General features: G+C 39.7%; 2 protein-coding genes across 3 annotated transcripts in view; one reads left to right on the top strand and one right to left on the bottom strand.

Annotated features, from left to right (window-relative positions):
• The window catches only part of nlgn2b (neuroligin 2b), a 314058-nt gene that overhangs the window by 274463 nt on the left and 18263 nt on the right, over nt 1–21332 (bottom strand). The gene's annotated exons all lie outside the window — the stretch shown is intronic.
• Nucleotides 1–21332, top strand: part of fgf11b (fibroblast growth factor 11b) — a 72697-nt gene that overhangs the window by 44734 nt on the left and 6631 nt on the right. Inside the window, exons 2-3 of the mRNA XM_057821150.1 lie at nt 1484–1594; nt 4245–4348. Of these exons, the coding sequence (XP_057677133.1) occupies nt 1484–1594; nt 4245–4348 (215 nt within the window). The remainder of the gene's footprint in view (nt 1–1483; nt 1595–4244; nt 4349–21332) is intronic.

Below are 21332 nucleotides of genomic sequence, written 5' to 3'. Positions count from 1 at the left end.
TTTAAACGATATATCGTTCAGGCTTACTTCCAACGCAGTTTGGGAAGTTCCATAGCTGCCAGAAATCTGTTATGGCTTCCCACTGGCTAGTTGTAGGACACGGAAAAACGCTGGACAACGCAGCTTGCTGGCTTCAACCCAGAGCTAGAATTCGTAAACTGCCAGTATCTGTGCGGCATCAACAGTCGGACAGACCACCTCTGCAACAGTCTTCTGCATTGCCTGTGTATTGTAATAGCCCAAGATGGGGAGAAGAAAGAGAGGAGTCGATGAAGGCTTTCCCCACTTTATTGTGCCAACAATAAAATAAACAAATGACAAAATAGTAGAAAATTTTGCTTTCTCCCGTTCTTTCAACTCGCTTCCCGCTACATCACCGCTCCCCAGTCTGATCGCCTCTTAAAGGACCCACGCATAGTTACGGACATCACAGTATGATCAACATTTGTTTTCAATGTTGATAAGCTAAAGATCCACATTCAAGCGTTCCATCTCCGTTGGCATTGTTGTATAACCAGAAGAAAACTAGATGAGAAGTCGACAAGAGTCCGCCCAAACCGTACAAACACAACACCACACTGCTCTAGTGGCTTGGCCGTGAATTACAGAGCAACACGTTCCCTTGCCGCAGAACTATCGAATGCTCATTGACGCCGTAGGGTCTACATCGTCACTACGCTGTCATTGTAATGCAGAAGCATAACTCAAGCTTAACACTGTTAATGGCAGCCAATGAGTTAAAACATAAAATTTATTCTTCCTCTGGCCAAGACGCATATTCTCATTAATTAGTTTATCACACGTAGACGTCCATCACAGTTTAAATGGATTGGACGTCTAGCGCCGTCAATGGCAGACAAGGAGGTAAGAAGTGTCTGACCAAGCCATGACAGCAATTACTTTACAGTCAAGACTGTATGCAGTGATTTAATTAAAAGAAAAAAAAAAGCAAATAAATTTTTTTAAAAACGTGTTATCGGCCAATACCACAGAGCTGGGTGTCGGAATCATTATCAGGAGGCAAAAAAATTATATCGGTGCAACACTACATATGACCATGTTTAAATGCTGAATTGTGGAATAGGGGAGTATACTGTATCGCTGCGAGTGATTCTGTAGGACACAAACAAGCAAAATGTTTACGTCAGCTTGTTAACATGCTCACAATAATGCTGACATGCTGATGTTTATTTAACAGGGCTATTATCATAACTAATTTGTTAGCATGCTACACGTGCTAAACAAAAAGTACAGTTGAGATGCGATATGGCCAATGGTCAATGTCAAATGCAATCAGGTCATTTGTCTGAATAGCATAATGACTTACTAGTTAAATATTATTCTAAATATACATATTGCTTTCCTTTAAACGGTAAACAAAGCCAAAACTTTAAATATTAAAATCATTTATAATAATGGTCTGAATTCTATATATGCATATATATCACCTGATAGAGATGTTCCATTGTATTGTTTTCTGCAGAGCCACAGCTGAAAGGTATTGTATCCCGCCTGTATAGCCAACATGGATACTACCTACAGATGCAGCCTGATGGCACCATGGACAGTACAAGAGATGAGAGCAGCTTATTTTGTAAGTGTTGATACGTGTCTTCAAATCTATTATGGCATTTCAGTCCATTTTCAACACCTGAGCGAATCCTATTACCTTTGGTGGAAGGCATACCTCTAATGTTGATCGTTCAAATTCCTGCTGCCGACCTTAAGAGAATGTTATCCTAACCTCTAAAAGTCTAATTTTATCTTTTCAGCCCCAAATTATGCAATTTATCCTGCAAGTATAATTGAATTTTGCAGGTTTGACCCTCCACACAAAAGCGTATATTCACACTGTAGTTGCAGTTGATTCAGTCGATTTGTTACATTCTGCACATATCCCATTTTTTTACTATCTTAGCTCAGGTGCTGTGTCTAACTATCCACTTTTAGCTCTGCTCCAAGCCCCATTTGCTGAGGTAGAGCATCCCGCTATTATCCAGTTTTAGAGTGAGCGTTAAGCTTAGTGAAGGTGACACAGTGTAGAGTTTGCTGCAACATAAACTCTAAGAGGTCACAGCATTTGGGCAAAAAGGGAGATGTAGCATGCAGTTGAGAGACTGCAGCCTCCGAGACTGCGACATTGAGAATAGAGTCTGTCATAGAATGGAAGTGCCAAACTGGCAACCCGTGTGGCCCCAGTGATCTGTCCTGCCACATAATTTTGTGTGGCCAGCAAAAGAAAATTATGTGCATCGAATTCACGTTTTTCGCTAAAATAAAAGTGATGTGAAATTTCCGTAATCCAGAAATCGGAGAATAGGGGGGTTTTTTTGCATTTCTAAATAAAGACAAAAAAAAAATTTGAATATTTAACATGTATTTCATTGATTTTATTAATTCAATCAAAAAAAAAAAAAAAAAAAAGTATTAAAAAAAAATATATATATATTGGTTTTCCCCATTCTTTAATAAAAAAACATAAATAAAAGAAAAATGAAAAACAAATGAACATATGAATGTATACAGTATCACAAAAGTGAGTACATCCCTCGCATTTTTGCAGATACAGTATCTAAGTATATCTTTTCATGGGACAACACTGACAAAATGACACGTTTACACAATGAAAAGTAGTCTATGTGCAGCTTATAAAATAGAGTTAATTTATTTTCCCCCCAAAATAACTCAAAATATAGCCATTAATATCTAAGCCCCTGGCAACAAAAGTGAGTACACCGCATGGGAACTAGTACATCCCTAAATGTCCAAATTGAGTACTGCTTGTCATTTTCCCTCCAAAATGTCATGTGAGTCGTTGCAGGAGGGCTGTCAGCATTGCTGCAGAGATTGAAGAGGTGGGGGGTCAGCCTGTTAGTGCTCAGACCATATGCCGTACTCTACATCAAATTGTTGTGCATGGCTGTCACCCCAGGAGGAAGCCTCTTCTGAAGACGGTACACAAGAAAGCTCGCCCGTCTCATCAGACCATAGGACATGGTTCCAGTAATCCATGTGCTTTGTTGACATGTCTTCAGCAAACTGTTTGCGGGCTTTCTTGTGTCATTTTGTCAGTGTTGTCCCATGAAAAGATATACTGGAATATCTGCAGAAATGTGAGGGGTGTACTCACTTTTGTAATACACTGTAAAAGGGGAATTTTTACATTTTCCTTTTTGCCAAAATAAAAAACTAAAATTTTAAAGGAATTTTAAAAAAAAATATTTACTGTTTCCTACTCTTTTTAAAGGCAAATAAAAATAGGAGGGGGATAGTTAATAAACAATATGAGGCTAAATAAATAAATAAATATTTTGACCAATTAGAGGTCAACAATGTCTCTAAACTATTTATTGACTAGCAAAATAGATGGCAATTCATATACTAATCAATTAGTCAATCTTGCCAAACCTAGTTTACCTGCTGCTGAATGCGTCCAATCCTAGGTGAGGCTAATGAACGAGTAGCAACCAAATGAGTTAAAGCAGCACTAGGGAAATTTTCAACCTTTGTAAAATATTTTCATAACATTTGTCATAATATGTAGACTGACAACTAGTTGAATGATACCTCTTTTACATCTTGACAGGGTCTGAATCGCTTTCACCAGTACCAATTAAATTTGAGGAGGGTAGCAGCAACTGCCACAAAAAAAAAAAAAAAAAAGAAGTCACTTCCCCTGTTCCCCGTTCATTATAAAGACGGAAGTCGATGCGAATGCTTTCGCGCGAATGCTGCAAAGATGGCAGAGCAACAATAGAGACAAAAAGATTTGTCTGAGGAGGAAAAGGTAGAGAGGCTACAAGGATTTACAAAATAAACATTGCCCAACCAGATGTGGGGTGGTTAGCCACACGTTTGCTAACCGGCATATGCTGTTGTTTAGCCACAACTGGATTCATTACCTTATTGCTATTTCTCCTTCACACAGCCACTGGAAACAGAAATGTTGTTCAATTCATCTGCAGGCGACCGAGAGATTGATTTTTGATTCATTGATGATTTTTCGACACTTTTCGGATGTGCGCTGGTCTTCATGGGAAATGCAGTCTTCCTTAAGGCAAAACACTACGACTTTCGTCCACCGGCATAGCTAAAATTGACCAAAACTGAAAAGTTACCTAGTGTTGCTTTACATATTTATATCATACCCTGAGCTATAGAAGTTTTATAGTTTGAATTCACAGTTGTCTGACTTCTATTTTCTCTCCTTTTCTATCTTCCCTAAACTGTTTTATCCAATTTAGCACAGTTTAACCTAATTCCTGTGGGACTGCGGATTGTGGCAATCCAAGGAGCAAAGACGGGGCTGTATCTTGCCATGAATAGTGACGGATACCTCTACACTTCTGTAAGTATGCTGTGAGGATCAGTCTGTGAAAGCCCAAAATATCATTGCGTGAATATGTATGTATGTATTTTTGGCAGGTAAGCTTCACACGCTGCTACGCATGAAACTGATGTATCCAAGTTTTTTTTTTTTTTTTTTTTTTGGTTATTGAGAAGGAATTTGATGTTGAATAAACAGAAGGCATATATGATTATGTTCAGTTTTTCTTTAGAGCAGGGGTCCCCAAACCTTTTCCTGTGGGGGCCACATAACTTTTCCCTTCTCTGATGAGGGGCCGGGGTCAGTTTGTAACAGAAAAAGTGTGACGATTGCAGGAGTGCCTAAATGTAAAAATGTATTGTTTTTCAGAAAGCCACAATCAAAGAACCCTTTTTGGATTCTTCACGGAACCAAAGTCAATAAAATAATATATAATAATAAAACTAATAGAAAATAATAACTGAAAAAGAGGGTTAATTTGACTGGGGATCCCTCTGTGGGTGTGTGGCATAAAGCTGGCGAGGCTATGGAGTTGTGACTCCGATCAGAGAATCAACAGGGGACGTTCAGGATTTATTTGTTTCCTTTAATGATGATGAAAGGAGTATAAGATTTATTTTGTTGTATTGTGGTTTCTGTGAATACAAGATAACCATATAACATGTCAGTAATATAATATATATAACCTATAAACATATACCGTATTATAAACATATCTAAATTAACAGGAACAACATTAAATATAAATGAAATACACTGCTTACATAATGCATACAATGCTAATCATTCACAATAATGAGCATACACAATAATGAGCATACACATTAAGCAGGAAAATAACAATTTAGATAAGTGAATTGGCAACAAACAAAATTCAGCCTCCACCATGTAGCCAAAGGGGCCAACGACTAGCATTAGCGATTAGCGCTAGCGGTTAGCTCGTGGCGGCTAACGAATACGAGGGACCCTAAGCAGCAGTGACGTGCGTTGAGGTTCATGTCTGGTGAGGCGCTGACATTATGGTCAGATTTACAAATATATGACCGTGATTAAAAAATAAATAAATAAACAAAATTTTTTAAATGAAGTGAAAAAGAGCTTTAACACGGAATAAATAAAAACATTTATTTTTAATTTCATATTTCTATGGTGAGGCTGTGCCTTACCTGCCTCCCCTGACTGCACGTCACTGCAGCAGGTAACTCATCTGCCAAACATGTTTATGCACTGCCAAGGCACACTTCTGCAATATACCCACTACACCCAAAACCCACCTCTGTCACTCACACACAACACTTGGATTGCCACTAAACAGGACGGCAGCTTGAGGAACGAATTGCAGGCAGTGAAAGGAGGAAAAAGTGACTCGTGTACACCGGTAGTGAAGGGAGGAGAGATAGTGACTCGTGCGCGCGTCGCTTTTCTTAAAGGGCCAGCATAGTAACAAACTAAAGCACAAACATGCAATGGGGCTTTCCTACAATAACACTATTAATTTAATAGATGATAACCAAATAACCTTTTCTGGGTTCTTCATAGAAAAAAGCCAGGAAATAAATAACACTATTGGGGAAATTTAACAAAATATTTTTTTTTTTAATCAAAATGCTCTCTGGTATTGTTGAGGGGGCCGGGCCAAATTTGGAGGCGGGCCGTATCCGGCCCGCGGGCCGTAGTTTGGGGACCCCTGCTTTAGAGGTTGTTGCATTTCTGTTCAATATTGCATACATCAACCTCTTCCAGTTACACTTATAGTTTGAGTTTTTGGATAAACGTGAAAAATGGATCCTTTTATCCTATTTTTGTCAAAAATAAGCATGTGAATTGTGGTGTATATTCGGTTTGCATATTTTAAAAGTCACTTTAGGTTGTTAGTATTTAATTTTAAATCACATTTCATTCATGAAAGAGGTCAGGAGTGTCCAAACTTTTCCCATGCTCGAATTCCTTCAACTTTCATTTGTTAAAAGCAATAATTAATGTTTTATCGTACAGCAATAATATGTATGTATATATTGTATACAGCTGGCCAAATCTTTTGATGTTACTCTGAACCAGTGGCGGAACAAATATGAACAGGGCCTGGGTGCGATGAGCATAAATGGGAACCCCAGAGTGGATCGTCCGATGGGGGATGGGGAGTGCTAGTGGACAATTATTCGCGGGCCCCTCCAGACATCTAATAGGGTACCGCACGTAACATGTCACCTTTGCTCATTAATATTTATGAGGTTAGCAACTGTTGCTAGGAGGGTCAAACCTGTGTTTGTCCTTCATGCTAAATGCATGTAAATACTGAATAGTGTACAAACGAGATGTTTACTGTGCTAAACCTACCAATTCTGACCGAAAATTATGCCAAATTCACTGGTAAAGATGTGGAAGAACACACAAATGTTCATTGAAAAAGATGGCTTGAGTGTCGAGTGCTGAAAAAAATGGGGAAAAAAGCCGACCTGATCTTTTTTTATGGACATCTTTTTCTTGTGTGCATTGCCTTACGCCACTGACAATGACATTCTCCTGTTTCAACAAGCTATCCTTTACCACCATATGCCCTGTATTTCTTAAATTTTACATCCTCTGTTTGTCTTGCGTCTCTGACAGTTCTTGGGGGTAATTTATATTTCTATTTTTATGTAACGATCGCAACTGCTATTCAGTGACAGCAAACGAACACTTTTAATTTTTTTCATTAATGACAAATCTTAATTCTAGTAATTTATTTAGACTTCCCCTTACTTAAGTTGTTTCTTTACAACAGAAAAGGTAAAGACCGTGGCAGTCAGATACCATTTTGTCAGACAGACGCAGCACAGCAAAACGCCACGCTAAAAAATAAGTAAAAATATCAAAATGGCTTTCCTCTTCGGGGCAGGCTGGGGCAGGCAATGGATCAGCATTGTCATCTGTAGGACCATGGCTCCCAACAAAATGTTTACTGCATATGAAAGTGAATGGCTTCACCTTGCTGGCGTTAAACTGCTCTTTTGGACGTCCGCACAAGTTGATCCATTGTTCATGAAGAAAACATCCTTCATATGTCGTAATATCTAGAGTCGTTTCTACAACTTCCAGAGCAGCAGTGTTTACTCGTCATGTTCTTTTTTGAAAGATTACCGGCAGAAAACAAGGAATACTAGCAATCTTCCCTCTAAGCTTGCAGTCACACACTGCTTGAACATTATCTGCGCACAAGAAAATCTGTGCAGCGCACAAAATAAAATTCACCATAAACATATTGTAGCTTCACTACTACTGTCAGCGCCGCAGTATTGTGTCACTCCTATTGGTGTGTTCGATACAGCAATGCGACGCTTCTATTGGTGCGTTCGATACGGCAACGCGGCTCGGACAACTGTCAGCGCCACTGTAATGTGTCAGCGTGACACTCCTATTTGCGCGTTCGATACGGCAACGCAACGCTCCCATTGGTGGTTAAAAGAGAGCTCCTGTGCTAATTTACTTAAGCAACATTCCGCTGCCAATCTTTGCAAGCGCTACAGTATTGATTAATATCTAATTTTAGAATTGATATAATCTAATTATTTAGACCAACAAAACTGTTTTATGTAACATTTTGCAACGTAACTCAATGAGCTACAGGTGTCTAGCCAATAATAAGTTCACTTCACTTACGCTACGCAGCCAATCATAGCATTGACAGTGTTGTGCATATGTGCCCTGCGCATGCGCACCATGCAGATTAGGTAGCTAACAACTGTGCATCTGAGACGCAAATGCATACCCTTTATTATGGCAAAAGGTACGGGCGACAATACTACATTCGTCAAGCCAATGTAAAAAAAGAAATGCGGTTCTTCTAAGATGGAATGGCTGTGTGAGTTTGTGCAATCAGAAGAACAAGCGGTGAAACAAAGTGAGATTTTTTTGTTTTTTGTTTAAGGTCTTTTTTTTTTTTTTTTTTTCCCCAAACCTGTCCTGTGTTCCACTTAGGGGCCGTTTACATGGTGACTCTCCGAGAATACGAAAAATTTCAAATTTGCATTTGCGTCTCCATTTGAACAATGTCGCAATTCCGCATGAAAACGATGTAGTATTCATGCCAGGCCCTAGGGGGCAGTGCAGATTTACAGGGCGACAGAGAATGATGCACTTTGACCCCAGCCCGGAAAAAAATACGCCCGCCCACTCGAAGCAATGGCATTTTTCTTTTGTTCAAAAAGGCACAAAAATTGAAACATTCAACATATTTAATTTAAAAACATTATTAAAACAGTAAATTAAAGCCGACATTCCACCACATTTGCTGTTTTTAATGTTTAGTAGCACCGCTGCGCACGCCCAATGTGACGCGTACGAGTGCTGACGTTAACGGCGCGGTCTTGCGCCACGGGAGCCTTTGAAATGCATGCCGAGGAAGACCCCCTCAATTCCCCGCAATCGGATTCTTCCACTTTGGAGGCAGGATTCAGAATTTTTCGTCTTCGCCTTCAGTCTTCGCCGACAGCATATGCACGCGAGGCGAGTCCGCTATTCAGTCATTGCGTCTTTGTGTCGCAGAGTCGCCATGTAAACTGCCCCTTAGCTGAAGTAAATATTACTATTTGTTGTTATGAAGCCCATACATCTAAAGTTAGTAATTTTTCACATAAATCAAGAAAAATTTGCTTTGAAATAATGTTTTGAACGATATTCTTGAATTTCTGTCATAAAGCTTATTTTACGATTATATATACCGTATTTTTCGGACTATAAGTCGCACCTGAGTATAAGTCGCACCAGCCATAACCCCGATTACAAGCCTCACCCAGTACATTTTTAAAGGAAAAACCATTTTGTACATATATAAGCCTCTCCTGGCTATAAGCCGCGTGCGCCCACTTAGTAACATGAGATATTTACAAAGAAATACACACAGTTTTCAAAATTTTAATAACACACCTTAACTTTTCGTTCCAAACAGCGCCAGCAAACACGGCAGTTATATAGCAGCGGCACGGAAGTTAAATAGCATCAGCACGGCGGTACAGCACAAATTGGGCTGGTTATTAAAAACATAAAAGTCTTTGTTAGCAATCTTCCTCCTGTGCACTCAAACCATGGAAGTCTTCACCCTCAGTGTCAGATATGAAGACGCTCAGATACACTTTCCCACGCACTCAGTCTCTCCTTCGCCGTCGCCTTCAATGTCTCCCATCATGAGGCAAATGCACTCCTGAGCCCGTGCTGTCCTTTTCGGCACGCAGCAGACTGGCCACTCGAAACCCGTTGGTGATGGCGGACTTCTTTCACACTGCTTCACACTGCCAGGCTCCCCCGGCATACCTGTGCAAATAGCTGCTCTTCACATGAGGCGAGTCGTCAAAACTTCCCATAAAACTCAGATGGCCAATTAAATTTTTTCTAGCGTTCTCCATGATGCAGATCTGCCAATTCTACTCATGCACAAAGATGAGGGTCTGCCACCTCTATTCATGGACAAAGTACAAAGTTAAACCACCGGATATAGAGCAAACAAGCGTCTTCCTCGACACTTATATTCCACATGTCTCACTCCCACATTCCATGCTCGAGCGCCCCGGGCAGCCGTCAGAAAAATGCACAAATTGGCCGCATCATTTCACACGCCGCAGGATCCAAAATGAGGGAAAAAAGTAGCGGCTTGTAGTCCGGAAATTACGGTATATTAAAAGCAAATTAATGAAAATTGCTGCTGTAGTTCTTTTAATAAGCCATATAACTTGCTATGTTCCAGAGTTTTGAACAGGCGTGATACTGATGTGTGGCCCAAGGGTACACATCTGATGTTGCTCACCGTGGTCCGCGGTGTACTCAGGGAGCTTCTGTGTCTGCTCAGACACATGAAAAATTAGTGGGAACATTGAATACTAGTGTGGGTTATATGTAAGCACGCTTCTATGTTGACCCCTTTCCAGTTTACGATGGTGACATTACGCAGGTTTCCGTAGTTTGGACACCCCTGAATTAGGTGGTCCTGTGCATTTCTGTGATGGAATTGTCTGAATTCAGTCATATTTGATGTCCGTGTTCTGTCCGTTTATGGTCATGCAACTATATCTGATTTGGATTTAAGTTCAAACTGACTTTGCCACTTCAAATGTGAATTTGCTGGTATTTGTCATTCTATCAGCATAATCCAAGATAACTTGGCCGTGAGGGAACGTAATGGTCAGAAGACATTTGTCTGATAAATGACAAAAAGAAAAATATAAGGAATGCAGGAAATATTCAACACAATGTTGATGCCTGATATTCTGTTTGAACAAGGCTTCTTAAAGTGTGTCGGTTTTAGTGAATGATATGAAGACAATTATGTGCAAAATTGTGCGGAATATCGGAAATGCACCAGCTCTTATTATCCTCTGAGCTGCTGCTTAGTATGCTGTTCCTCTGAACTGAGTGGGGATTTCCTCTGCTGCAGTCAATAGCTGTAGCGCAGCCCTCATTTCTTTCCGAGACACACTTTGAGCTACATACAGTACATGCATTTACACACGCAATCGAACACCTGTCTTTTGGTGTAATATCATGCATATTTGATTTTATGACCCCATATTTTTCTCTCAAGTGTGCCTAAAGCACTGAATTGATGGTGCACAAAGTCTGAAGGTAAAATGGCATCGTTCTCTGCATATTTCCGCTCAAAGGCCATACTCTGCTTTTACATTCAAAAGAATCCCAAGAGAGGGAAGAACAAACACATTAGGCCACGTATTCTCCCATAAACCTCTTTAAATGAGTTTATCACCAGTAGACGTCCAATCCTTTTGAACTGAGTGGGTGGCAGCAAATGAACATATGAATAATGATAGACGTATCATCAAGTGGCTATTAAAAAATTAAATTTAAACTCTTTAAATGAGTTTATCACTAGCAGACGCCCAAACCATTTGAACTGAGAGGGTGGCAGCGAATGAATGAACGTTCATTCGCTACCAACCCTCCCACTTCAATTGGATTGGTTGCCCCCAGCGCTGTTAGTGGCAGCCAGGGCCATGTAAAGAGGGTTACGACACTCTTTGTTCTCGCCGCGGGTGGTCACGTGGTTCATGTAGGGCGTGAGTAGTTCCAAGCACAAGCAGCACTGTAGTGGTTTTCAATGGAAGTGACAGCGGTAATTGTCAAATGTATGGAAAAATGGATAAAATCACATATCTAAGTACTTGTTTGATTATGTCTTTGCATTATGACATATATGTAAATGCTAGTTTTACATGTTTGTGTTAGCATTAGGACGGGAAATCTACTTTTACATTGATATGCAAGATGACTTAAGTTTTTCCTTTTTCACAACTAGTAATACTGTTTCTCCAAAGAATGTCTAGATTTCCTTGATTCACCTACCTGTGGTAATATATTAAAGATAACACTATGTATAACATATTTTGTTCCCAAGTTATAAGTGGTAGTTCCTAGTTTGTTTTGTCACATTGACATATAAAAACACTTTTGTTTCCCAAAAAGTTTGGGTATGTGGTCACGACTTTTAAATTCTATTTTCAACCGTCTATTTTCATTTTTTTTTCTTGACCGTTCCACTTTCTAATAGGGTTGTCCCGATCCAGGTTTTTGCACTTCCGATCCGATACCGATAGTTTTGCACTTCCGATCCGATACCGGCCGATACCGATACCAGCCTATCTGAGCATGTATTAAAGTTTTAAGTTATTTAGCCTCCTTACTTAGTTGTCAGACTCATGTTGAAAAAGGGTTTTAGTACTCTTGATAACAACTAGCCAGCTGAATTACGTGAGTTTGAATAACACACAATGGTTGGTAACAAGAAACTGACCTGTTTATTCAGTGACAAACACAAAAGATTATAAAAAACAGAAATGGCATAGTCAGTCAGTAAAACGTGCAAATAATATTGTAAACTGTCAGTGGAAAATCCCACAAACCCCCCAAGCTATTAGATGCTTTCAATGTTTCGTGCATTAGTTACAAAAATTGTATAAAAAGCCACTCAGGTTTAAATAAACGACTATTTCAGTTTCAAGTTAACATTTTAAAACAGTAAATAAACTAATCAAGTCCCGATTCTGTATCAGCAGCTTTAAACTACATTCAATTCATTTAATTTTGCGAATCAGCTGTTGTTAAAATTGCTCCCGTTATTCCATAATTTCCCTTCTGTCTACTTTTGACATGTGAAAGTTTTAAAACTTTTTTGAAGATAGATTCAAGTCAAGATTTTGCCGATTTAGGAGTATTTTAGATAAAAAGTTGATTAGGTTCGCTTGGAAGGTTCACTACAATAGCCTACAAGGGAAGTCTCCTGCTTTAAGATGGCGGCCGTTTACTAACGCACCTAGTTAACGCTGTCGAGTCTGTCATGGTGCATCTAGTTCTACATACATATGATATCTATTAGACAAGCATGATGCTTACTCTCGGGACGCAATGCGGTCCGTTTCTCATTGCGTCCCGAATACCCCGCTGTGTATTAGTTCCGCTTTACTTGACATATTTCAATAATCGGAATTTGGATGTTTGTGAATCGTTCTCGAATCTACCACGGCAGATGTAATGACGTCTGGGCATGTTGTACTGGTTCTAATGCTGCGTTCCAGAAAAGTGGGATGTCGGACTTTTCCGACCTCCGACAAGGAAAATATTATTGGAACACCACTCGAACTGGGAGGTCCAAGTCACGAAGTCGGAGAAAAAAATAACTACCCCGACTTCCAAGTTGTTTCAATCTGACGTCACTGGACAAAATGGCGCTCAAGAAAACGAAAGATAACACAACAATGAAGTAAATCAAGTTTATTTGAGACGCCATGTATTTCTTTCCTCACCCAGTGAATTGTCTTTGTTGTGCTATGTTTTTATATTGACGATCAGCAAAGGATGTAACTAAAAAAAGGCAGTTTACAGTGTGGGCTATAAGGCAGCCGTCGTTTTTCCTCTACTTTTTGATCGCTTATACGAAGGCAGGTTCGCTGGAGGTCAAAATGTCTTTGGATGGCCAAAATAAAAAACACCTCGTCGCGATCAGCCATCTTTGTTGTTTACATTTGCTTGGAACGCTTTCAAGTCGGAACTGGTACCATCCGAGTGGGATAAATCCGACTTCCCACTTCTCTGGAATGCAGCATAATGTGTTGGATAGTGCGTCTTTACTCACGAGAGATAATGGCTCGTCATCCAGAATGAGTTCTTCGGCAATGACTCTTGTTATTCCCTGGGTTTTGGGACTGTCGAGTGGCAGTTTGTCACGCATAGCAAAAGTTTCTGCCAGTGTTAGTTGCGTAGGACCTTTCTTTTTGTCTTCGGTTTTAACATACTCCTTATATTGTTTGTGGTGGTATGTCGCTAAATGCTTGATTATGTTGGTGGTATTAAAACTTCTTACAGCTTTACCACCACGCTTGACTTTGTGGCATATGTTGCACTCTGCCTCTTCGTCTTTGTCGTCCTTTAAGGTGAAATGATCCCACACAGCTGACATTTTTACCAATAAAGTCTCTCGGTAAATTGGGAGACGGTAATGTAGTGTGTTGAAGGTGTGCCGTAAAATGCGGACGGGATTTTAGGGAAACTGAAGCAAAAACTGGAATGGATTATGTATATTGGTTTGCTGGAAAACCCGACCGGATTTTCAAAAAAACTGAATCGGAAGTCTGGATCAGAATTTTTCCGTGTCGGCTGATCCGATACCGATGCACATTTTTTGCCCATATCGGCGTCCGATCCGATCCAAATATCGGATCGGGGCATCTCTACTTTCTAATGCTTATATACTAGTACAGTGCCCTCCATAATTATTGGCACCCCTGGTTAAGATGTGCTTTTTAGGTTCTAATATATATATATTTTTTGTATTCAAATAATATGGGACCTTAATGGGGAAAAAAAAGAGAAAAATCCAACCTTCAATACAAACAAGTGCATTTATTCAGTGGGGAAAAAAATCCCACATAAAGAAATAATTATTTGACCCTTAGGTAGAGGGTTCACTTACTTATTTTTCCCCCTTCTGTCATTGCTTGCACGCTATCCTCATTAACATATGAAAACCTATAGGTGTTTGGGTGGTTTTAGTTAAAGCAAACACTGTTTTTACATCTGTGTGATTTTGACTATGAACAGATCACATTTGATGGTGATTTTATGCAGATTTGATGGTGATTTTATGCAGAAATGTGAGAAATTCCAAAAGGCTGATATTTTTTCATACCACTGTATATTGTGGTGGGACTATAACGCATTAATAATGATTAATCAATAGAAAAATATTTAACGTATTTTTTTTTTAAATTAATGCATTTTAGGTTACGCAGGTTACGTTCCAAACCGTTGATGGTGCACAATGTTCTTACGCCGACTACATTGACGCGCACATTAGGTCAGCTAGTGGCAACCGAATGATCACTGCCAGCCCTCCTTGTGAAAATGGAAATGTCGTCTGTCTCCGTTAATGGCAGCCAAAGAGTTAATTAGATTAACATATTTCTATTGAGTCAAACCCCTACTAATGTTACCGTAAAGCATCATTTAAAGCTGTGAGACAGTATTTACAAAACCTTTTTTACTATTGACATCCATGTACTAGTCGCTTACATAACATGATGCAACAAAGAGCAGCTACATCTGGTGCCAAAACAACAGCAGAATGCACTGCTGTTAGATATCCATGCCTGCTTGTGTGTCAAAGAAAAATGCTGCAAATGTGTGGTTTCCATTGCATTGCAGCAGTATTATGGAAAAATATGGTGATGACACAGTTACAGTTCTTTCTGAGGCTGGGCAAACTCCTGCTTTTTCCACAGCGTACCCTGTGAGCTGTTGGGTTAGTCAATAGGCACAAGGAGCCTCTATGACACTGTGACCCCTGCTGTCTGAAAAGGAGACTGCAAATAATTGCATGTCAAATATGCCAGAGCATGTTAAAAATTCTACAAGCAAATCTACATTTGCTGGGCAATGGTTCTAATTTCACACATGAAGACACAAATGCAAATAAGACATTTTAAATGTATTGATTTTCATTCTCTCTTCTTTACTTTTTAATCCTACCAAGAATTCCTGTCGAATTTGTGATTTCGCCTTGTGAATTCAAGAATTAATCATACTTTACATGCCCTGTTTTGAGGTGGAATAGCAAACCCAGTCCATGAGGGCAAGGAGAGTTAAGCATACTGAAGGAGGTATAGGAGAGATGTAATCGCAAATGAGAGTTGTGTGCTGGTGGAGGATGAGGGGAGGGGTGCATTCCTGCATCATAATATGGTTCTGTCCCATCTTGGGGATTCTCAGCACGGACGCCACATATTGTACCTGTCTCGTCTACTTTCATTTAAATTCATTTGGGCACGGGACGCATGAGGGAGGCAAAGTAGGTTGAAGGTGAGACATTTATTAAACTGACAGTTGGAACACACAATACAGCGCCTAAGTACAGATATAAGGATAGTCCCGGGCCACGAAGAATGGGCAAAACAAGTCCGACAACTGTGGGACCATCGGACGGAAAATGAAGTGAGTAAGCTACCTGTTTTATATTATGTCAAATACTGGGATCATGGCACACATTTTAATAAGGATGTGGCTTGCATTTTGTGGGTGACAATGCTCCCTGTCCACCGAAAAGGCGGGAGTGGCCGCCTCCCTCGGCCGATGACTGGCGGCTTGTCGCACACAACAGTCGTCGGCCGATGAGCGTCCGTGCTCGGGCAGCCATGCGCTCTCGTCTGCGGTTCTCGATTGTTTAAAGACTTCCACCCCTCCCGGCCCTCTTCGTGTGCCCGCCAAGAGAGCACTATCCTCGGTTTGGGCTCGGGCAGCCACGAGCTCCGTCAGCCGGTTTGTCCACCAAGAATGCGCCATTTTCGGCGTTCAACGACAAGCCGAAACCTGCTCGCTGCCGGGGGCTGGCTGATCGGTGAAGGCTATCAACCCCGCCGCCGTGTGTGACATGAGTCGGGGTAGTTTTGTGTGATTTTTCGTTTTTGAAATGCGTGTAAGAGACTTGGAAGAGGCACTTGGTTTGGATTAGCATGTAGCATAGCTCTCACACACTTTCCTTGTCTACGAGTACCCACAGGGAAATGACAAGAGCCAACTAACTCCGGTGGCATAAAATACCGTTTGGGAGGTTTAAGAAGTCTGCAGTTTTGACCAGTTTTTAACGTACTTAATAAATGCATTTTTAATATTCCATATTCCGTTCAGCACAAGACTTATTTGTCATGACCATACAATTTATTTAGAAATTGGGGAAGAATACCTAAATAAAAAAAGAATATCCTGTAAAAATATTGGAGCAGAGAGATAAAAACAATGATGAAATTTTGCTGCTCTCTGTCGCATTTTCGTCGTTCTGAATCTACCTCCTCCATTGGGCTGAATTCTAAATCAGCTGAAATCGTTACTCTGCCGACGTCATCACCCAGATGGCAGTGGCAGAGTGCTATAATGACAGGGGTAGCTAAACGGCAGATAGAAAGACTCATTTCTCGTCATCTGCGCTTTGCCAAATTGGTGTATATAGTTGAATCGTCTTAAATATGAATTTAATTCACATAAAATTGCAATTTAAGATTTTTCATGGTGTCACAGGCGCTTTAATGCCCTTTGTCATAAGCATTCATTCATGTTCATGACAGGGGTCCTGTCCTGATTATGACTAGTGATGCCTCAGTCTTATACTCAGTATTGGCGCCTGATACTGCCTGAATTTTGAAGTATCGGATAGTGTTGGATTTGGTCACAAGATCGGATCCGATCCAATACTTATGTGTTTTTGGCTCCTGTAAATCAAACCACTACACTCTAAACCTGGATTTTCAAAATAATCAAATAGACGTAGTAGTGTAAATTCAAAGTTTTACAATCTGTTCTACTCACTTAAATACATTAAGTTTGTGTAACTTGTTCCTATTCCTGAGTAACTATAAATCCGACTTTCTGATTTACCTAAAATCATTGTGTATATTGAGTAGGCTTAACCTGAATGCATAACCTAAGCAACTTTTTAGAAAATAAGTAATTAAAATTGTGTAGCAGATCTTCTTAAAACCGAATAGCCTTTTTCCTCGGTCAAGAGAAAAAAAATCTACATACACACTACCCAGACATATGCCGATTACCGGTTTTAAGGTACAAGGTACGTATAGCATGGTATGAAAATGTCAACGTTTCAGAACCGCAAAAACTTTTCGTCATACCGTTGGGTATTAGCTATTTTTTATGTACCAAAATTGCATGGAGAAATCCCTCGCTTGTAGCAATAAGGGTCAACCCTCCCCCACCGGTTGTTGCTCAGTGTCAGTGAGTCCGCTGTGCTCCACGATGGCTGGAGGAAGTGAAACTCCGGAACGAAATCGCTGGTATGGGAATACTTCGGCTACAGAAAAGTTACAGCCGGCCACAGCTTAGAAGAGGGCTAACCAACATGCAAACAAGTTTGCTGTGCGTGGCTCCCGAGGAGGCAATACTTCCTTCCATATGATTTCGCATTTATACATAATTAAAGCTTAGTAACACTATCATGAATGTTTCCCATCAGCTACGAGAGTTAACTCCAGCATGTTTAGTATGTCTAGCATTGTTAAAACGTGTTTTTTTCTCTCTGGCAACTGTCTGTCTTGAGAAATGGTGCTATGAAGAGTGTGTGCATAATAAAAATCATACGAGTCGTACTCACCTGCTTTATACGGAAAATAAATTAGGGCTGTCAAACAATTAAAATTTTTAATCGAGTTAATTACAGCTTAAAAATTAATTAATCGTAATTAATCGCAATTAATCGCAATTCAAACCATCCATAAAATATGCCATATTTTTCTGTAAATTATTGTTGGAATGGAAAGATAAGACAAGATGGACATTTACATTCAACATACGGTACATAAGGACTGTATTTGTTTATTATAACAATAAATCAACAAGATGGCATTAACATTATTAACATTCTGTTAAAGTGATCCATGGATAGAAAGACTTGTAGTTCTTAATAGAAAAATGTTAGTACAAGTTAGAGAAATTTTATATTAAAACCCCTCTTAATGTTTTCGTTTTAATAAAATTTGTAAAATTTTCAATCAAAAAATAAACTAGTAGCCCTATTCTGTCCTCAATGTGTGTGAGTACACAAATTGACAGATAGCGAACATAAGTTCCAAAAAGAAATCAGACGGTGTGGCAAAGTTGCATGGGCTTTACTGAAGTCATCTCTTTTTGACAAAAGCACGTTTCTTGTATTTTTGTAAAACTGAAAATAACAAGGCAATGTGTCAATAACTTGCATAAATCACAAAATAACATAAAATGTACACACACGTGTCCATTTGAGCAGTAGCACTAGCCAATTAGCTCACAAGCATCTAACAATGTAACTGCATTTCACCATATATGTGAACAAATTCAAATACACATCATCAATAACTATCTAATGCTCATGAATATAAACAAAGGAGGAATATAACTCACAAGCGATGCATGTATTAGACACAAACAGTGTGATGGGACTATGAGAACTGCCACTGAATACTGGATGCGGACGCTAGCTGGTCTGAATAGCACTGTCTATTAGTGTGAGTTCGCGTCGACATATAATCACGTCAGAAAAGCGCGCCGAAACCCAAATAATCAACTGCACTGAATCGCCAGCAGAGGGCGACATTACGCCACATAACATATGCAAGTCACACCCAAGCGCCAGCAGAGGGGGGAAAAAACTCCATAAAACACAATTAACAAGTTGGCCTTTCACTGTACTGACATTTAAAGAGCATACGACACCAGAAAAAAAGTCTTAAATGGCATTATTATGTGAATTAGAATCATATTTTGAGACGATTCGACCATATACAACAATTTAGCAAAGCGCAGATGACGAGAAATTAGTCTTTTAATCTGCCGGTTAGCCACGCCTACAATTATAGGGCTTTAGCGTCCCCAACAGGTGGATGACGTCAGCGGTAGACTAGGCTCATCGGTTTTACTATTCAGCCCATTGAGGGGGAATTGTTCAGAACGAGGAAAACGAGACGAAGAGAGCTGCAAAATGTCATTGTTTCAGTCTCTCTACTCCCAATATTTTTACAGGATATTCTTTTTATGCAAGTATTTTCCCCAATAGCTATATAAATGGCTTGAGAAGGACCAGTCAGCCCGTCGAGGGGGAACTATTCACAATGAGGAAAACGCGACGAAGAGAGCGGCAAAATGTCATTGTTTCTGTCTCTTTACTTCAATATTTTTACAGGATATTCTTTTTACCCAAGTACTTTCCCCAATTGCTAAATAAATGGCATGGTCATGACAAATAACTTGTGCTAAATGGAATATAAAATAATAAAAATCCATTTATTCAAGACGACATGGCAAAATTACTCCATAATGGTCAAAACAGTCGACTTTACCTTTACTGTCACACCTGCCGAACGATATTTTATGACACCTAAATCGGACATATGTCATTTCCCTTCCCCGGCTTCGGAGAATGTAAACAGACCAGAAGGAGTGACAGCTAGCCGACATGCTAACCCGAACCGAGGGATGTTTCAAAGTCTTCGAAGTGGAAAATCACACATAACTAGCCTGGATTATTTGACATGACGACCCGGTTGTCGAGTTTCTTTGCGGATCGGCAAACCGCCCGGCAGAGAGCAATTTACAGTTCGTTCCCTGGAGGAGGGTGGCTGGAATTGTTGTGTAGCTAACGTGGTAACAGCTAACTGCTAATGAGCGTGAGGATAGCTTTTCACATGCCTATCAATGATCAAACGTAAGTAGTCCTTTATTTAAAGGAATTTTATAGTGTTTACTTTGTAATCACTGTATTCGTATTTGACATAATACAAAACAAGATGTTTACTCACTTCCTTGTAAGTCCAATGGTCCCACAGTAAATATCCACGGTGAATGGGAACCTTTTGAAACTCCAAAAAGGCGCATACGCCTCTCCCGCATACAGAATGATTTTTCTGCAGCCGTTTGGCTGCCGTGATGCAAAAAATAAAAGTATTAATCCGCAAAATCAGCTGAATCCTTCGTCCTCATACACAACAGTACACTGTAGCGTGAAGAGGACGTCTTCTACCGTACACGTCACAGCGCCCTCCTCCTCAATGCGAGACCGAAGCCGGAAGTCACTCATTTTCCTGGCGCGGGATTCAAAAAACTAAATAAATATAGCGATCGCTTCCACACACATCCAAGCGGTCCATATCATTCAGGAGCATAAAATACCGCGTGTATTATGAAATAAACATGCTTTTTCGTGTCACAAGCACTTTAAGTCTGTCTGAGCGGGCCTAGTGCGTTAATTGCGTCAAATATTTTAACGTGATTAATTTAAAAAAATTAATTAACGCCCGTTAACGCGATAATTTTGACAGCCCTAAAAATAATTAAATATTTTTTGTTCTGATGGTAATAATAATAATATAATAATAATAGCTGTGGCTGTGGGGTTAGGCTAACCTGAAGGACTGCATTTATTTTATTTAGATTTTTTTTTTTTTTAACTCAGGATTAGAGGCGAGTTATGTTCCAATTTGCTAATGTTTTGAAAAATAAAAATCCTGTTCAATATAAAAAAAAAGCTTTATTTAAACCCAGATATCTCAAAGTATCACATTTTAGAGCTGTAATTGCAATACCGTGATACCATGATATTTTGGGTTAAGGTTATTATACCGTCAGAATATCATACCAGCACATGCCTAACACCACCTCATTTGTAGGAACGATATCGTATTTCGTATATATTTCACATTAATTCCAGACCCTTTTTGTCATAAGACTTTGTGAGAGCTGCTGAGAAATAATGAATGTTCATGCGTTGCCAGCCCTTTCAGTTCAAATGGATTGGATGTCTAATAGTGATAAACTAGAGAGCCACATGATTGGACGTCAATCCTTGTCAATGACATAGAAGCGAGCCTTATGTGTTTTCCTGTTGACAATTTTTTTTTTTTTTTTTTTTGTAATGTTTCTCTTTTACCTTCCCCTGGTTTGTCTCGGACACCTCCTGCCCCCTGCTCTCTGATCTGATTAATAATGAATG

This window comes from Corythoichthys intestinalis, chromosome 18 (genome assembly GCF_030265065.1).
Source record: "Corythoichthys intestinalis isolate RoL2023-P3 chromosome 18, ASM3026506v1, whole genome shotgun sequence".
In the NCBI taxonomy this organism is placed as follows: Eukaryota; Metazoa; Chordata; class Actinopteri; order Syngnathiformes; family Syngnathidae; genus Corythoichthys; species Corythoichthys intestinalis.
Note: the sequence above shows the minus strand (reverse complement) of the source record. Positions and strands in the feature narration are given on the sequence as shown.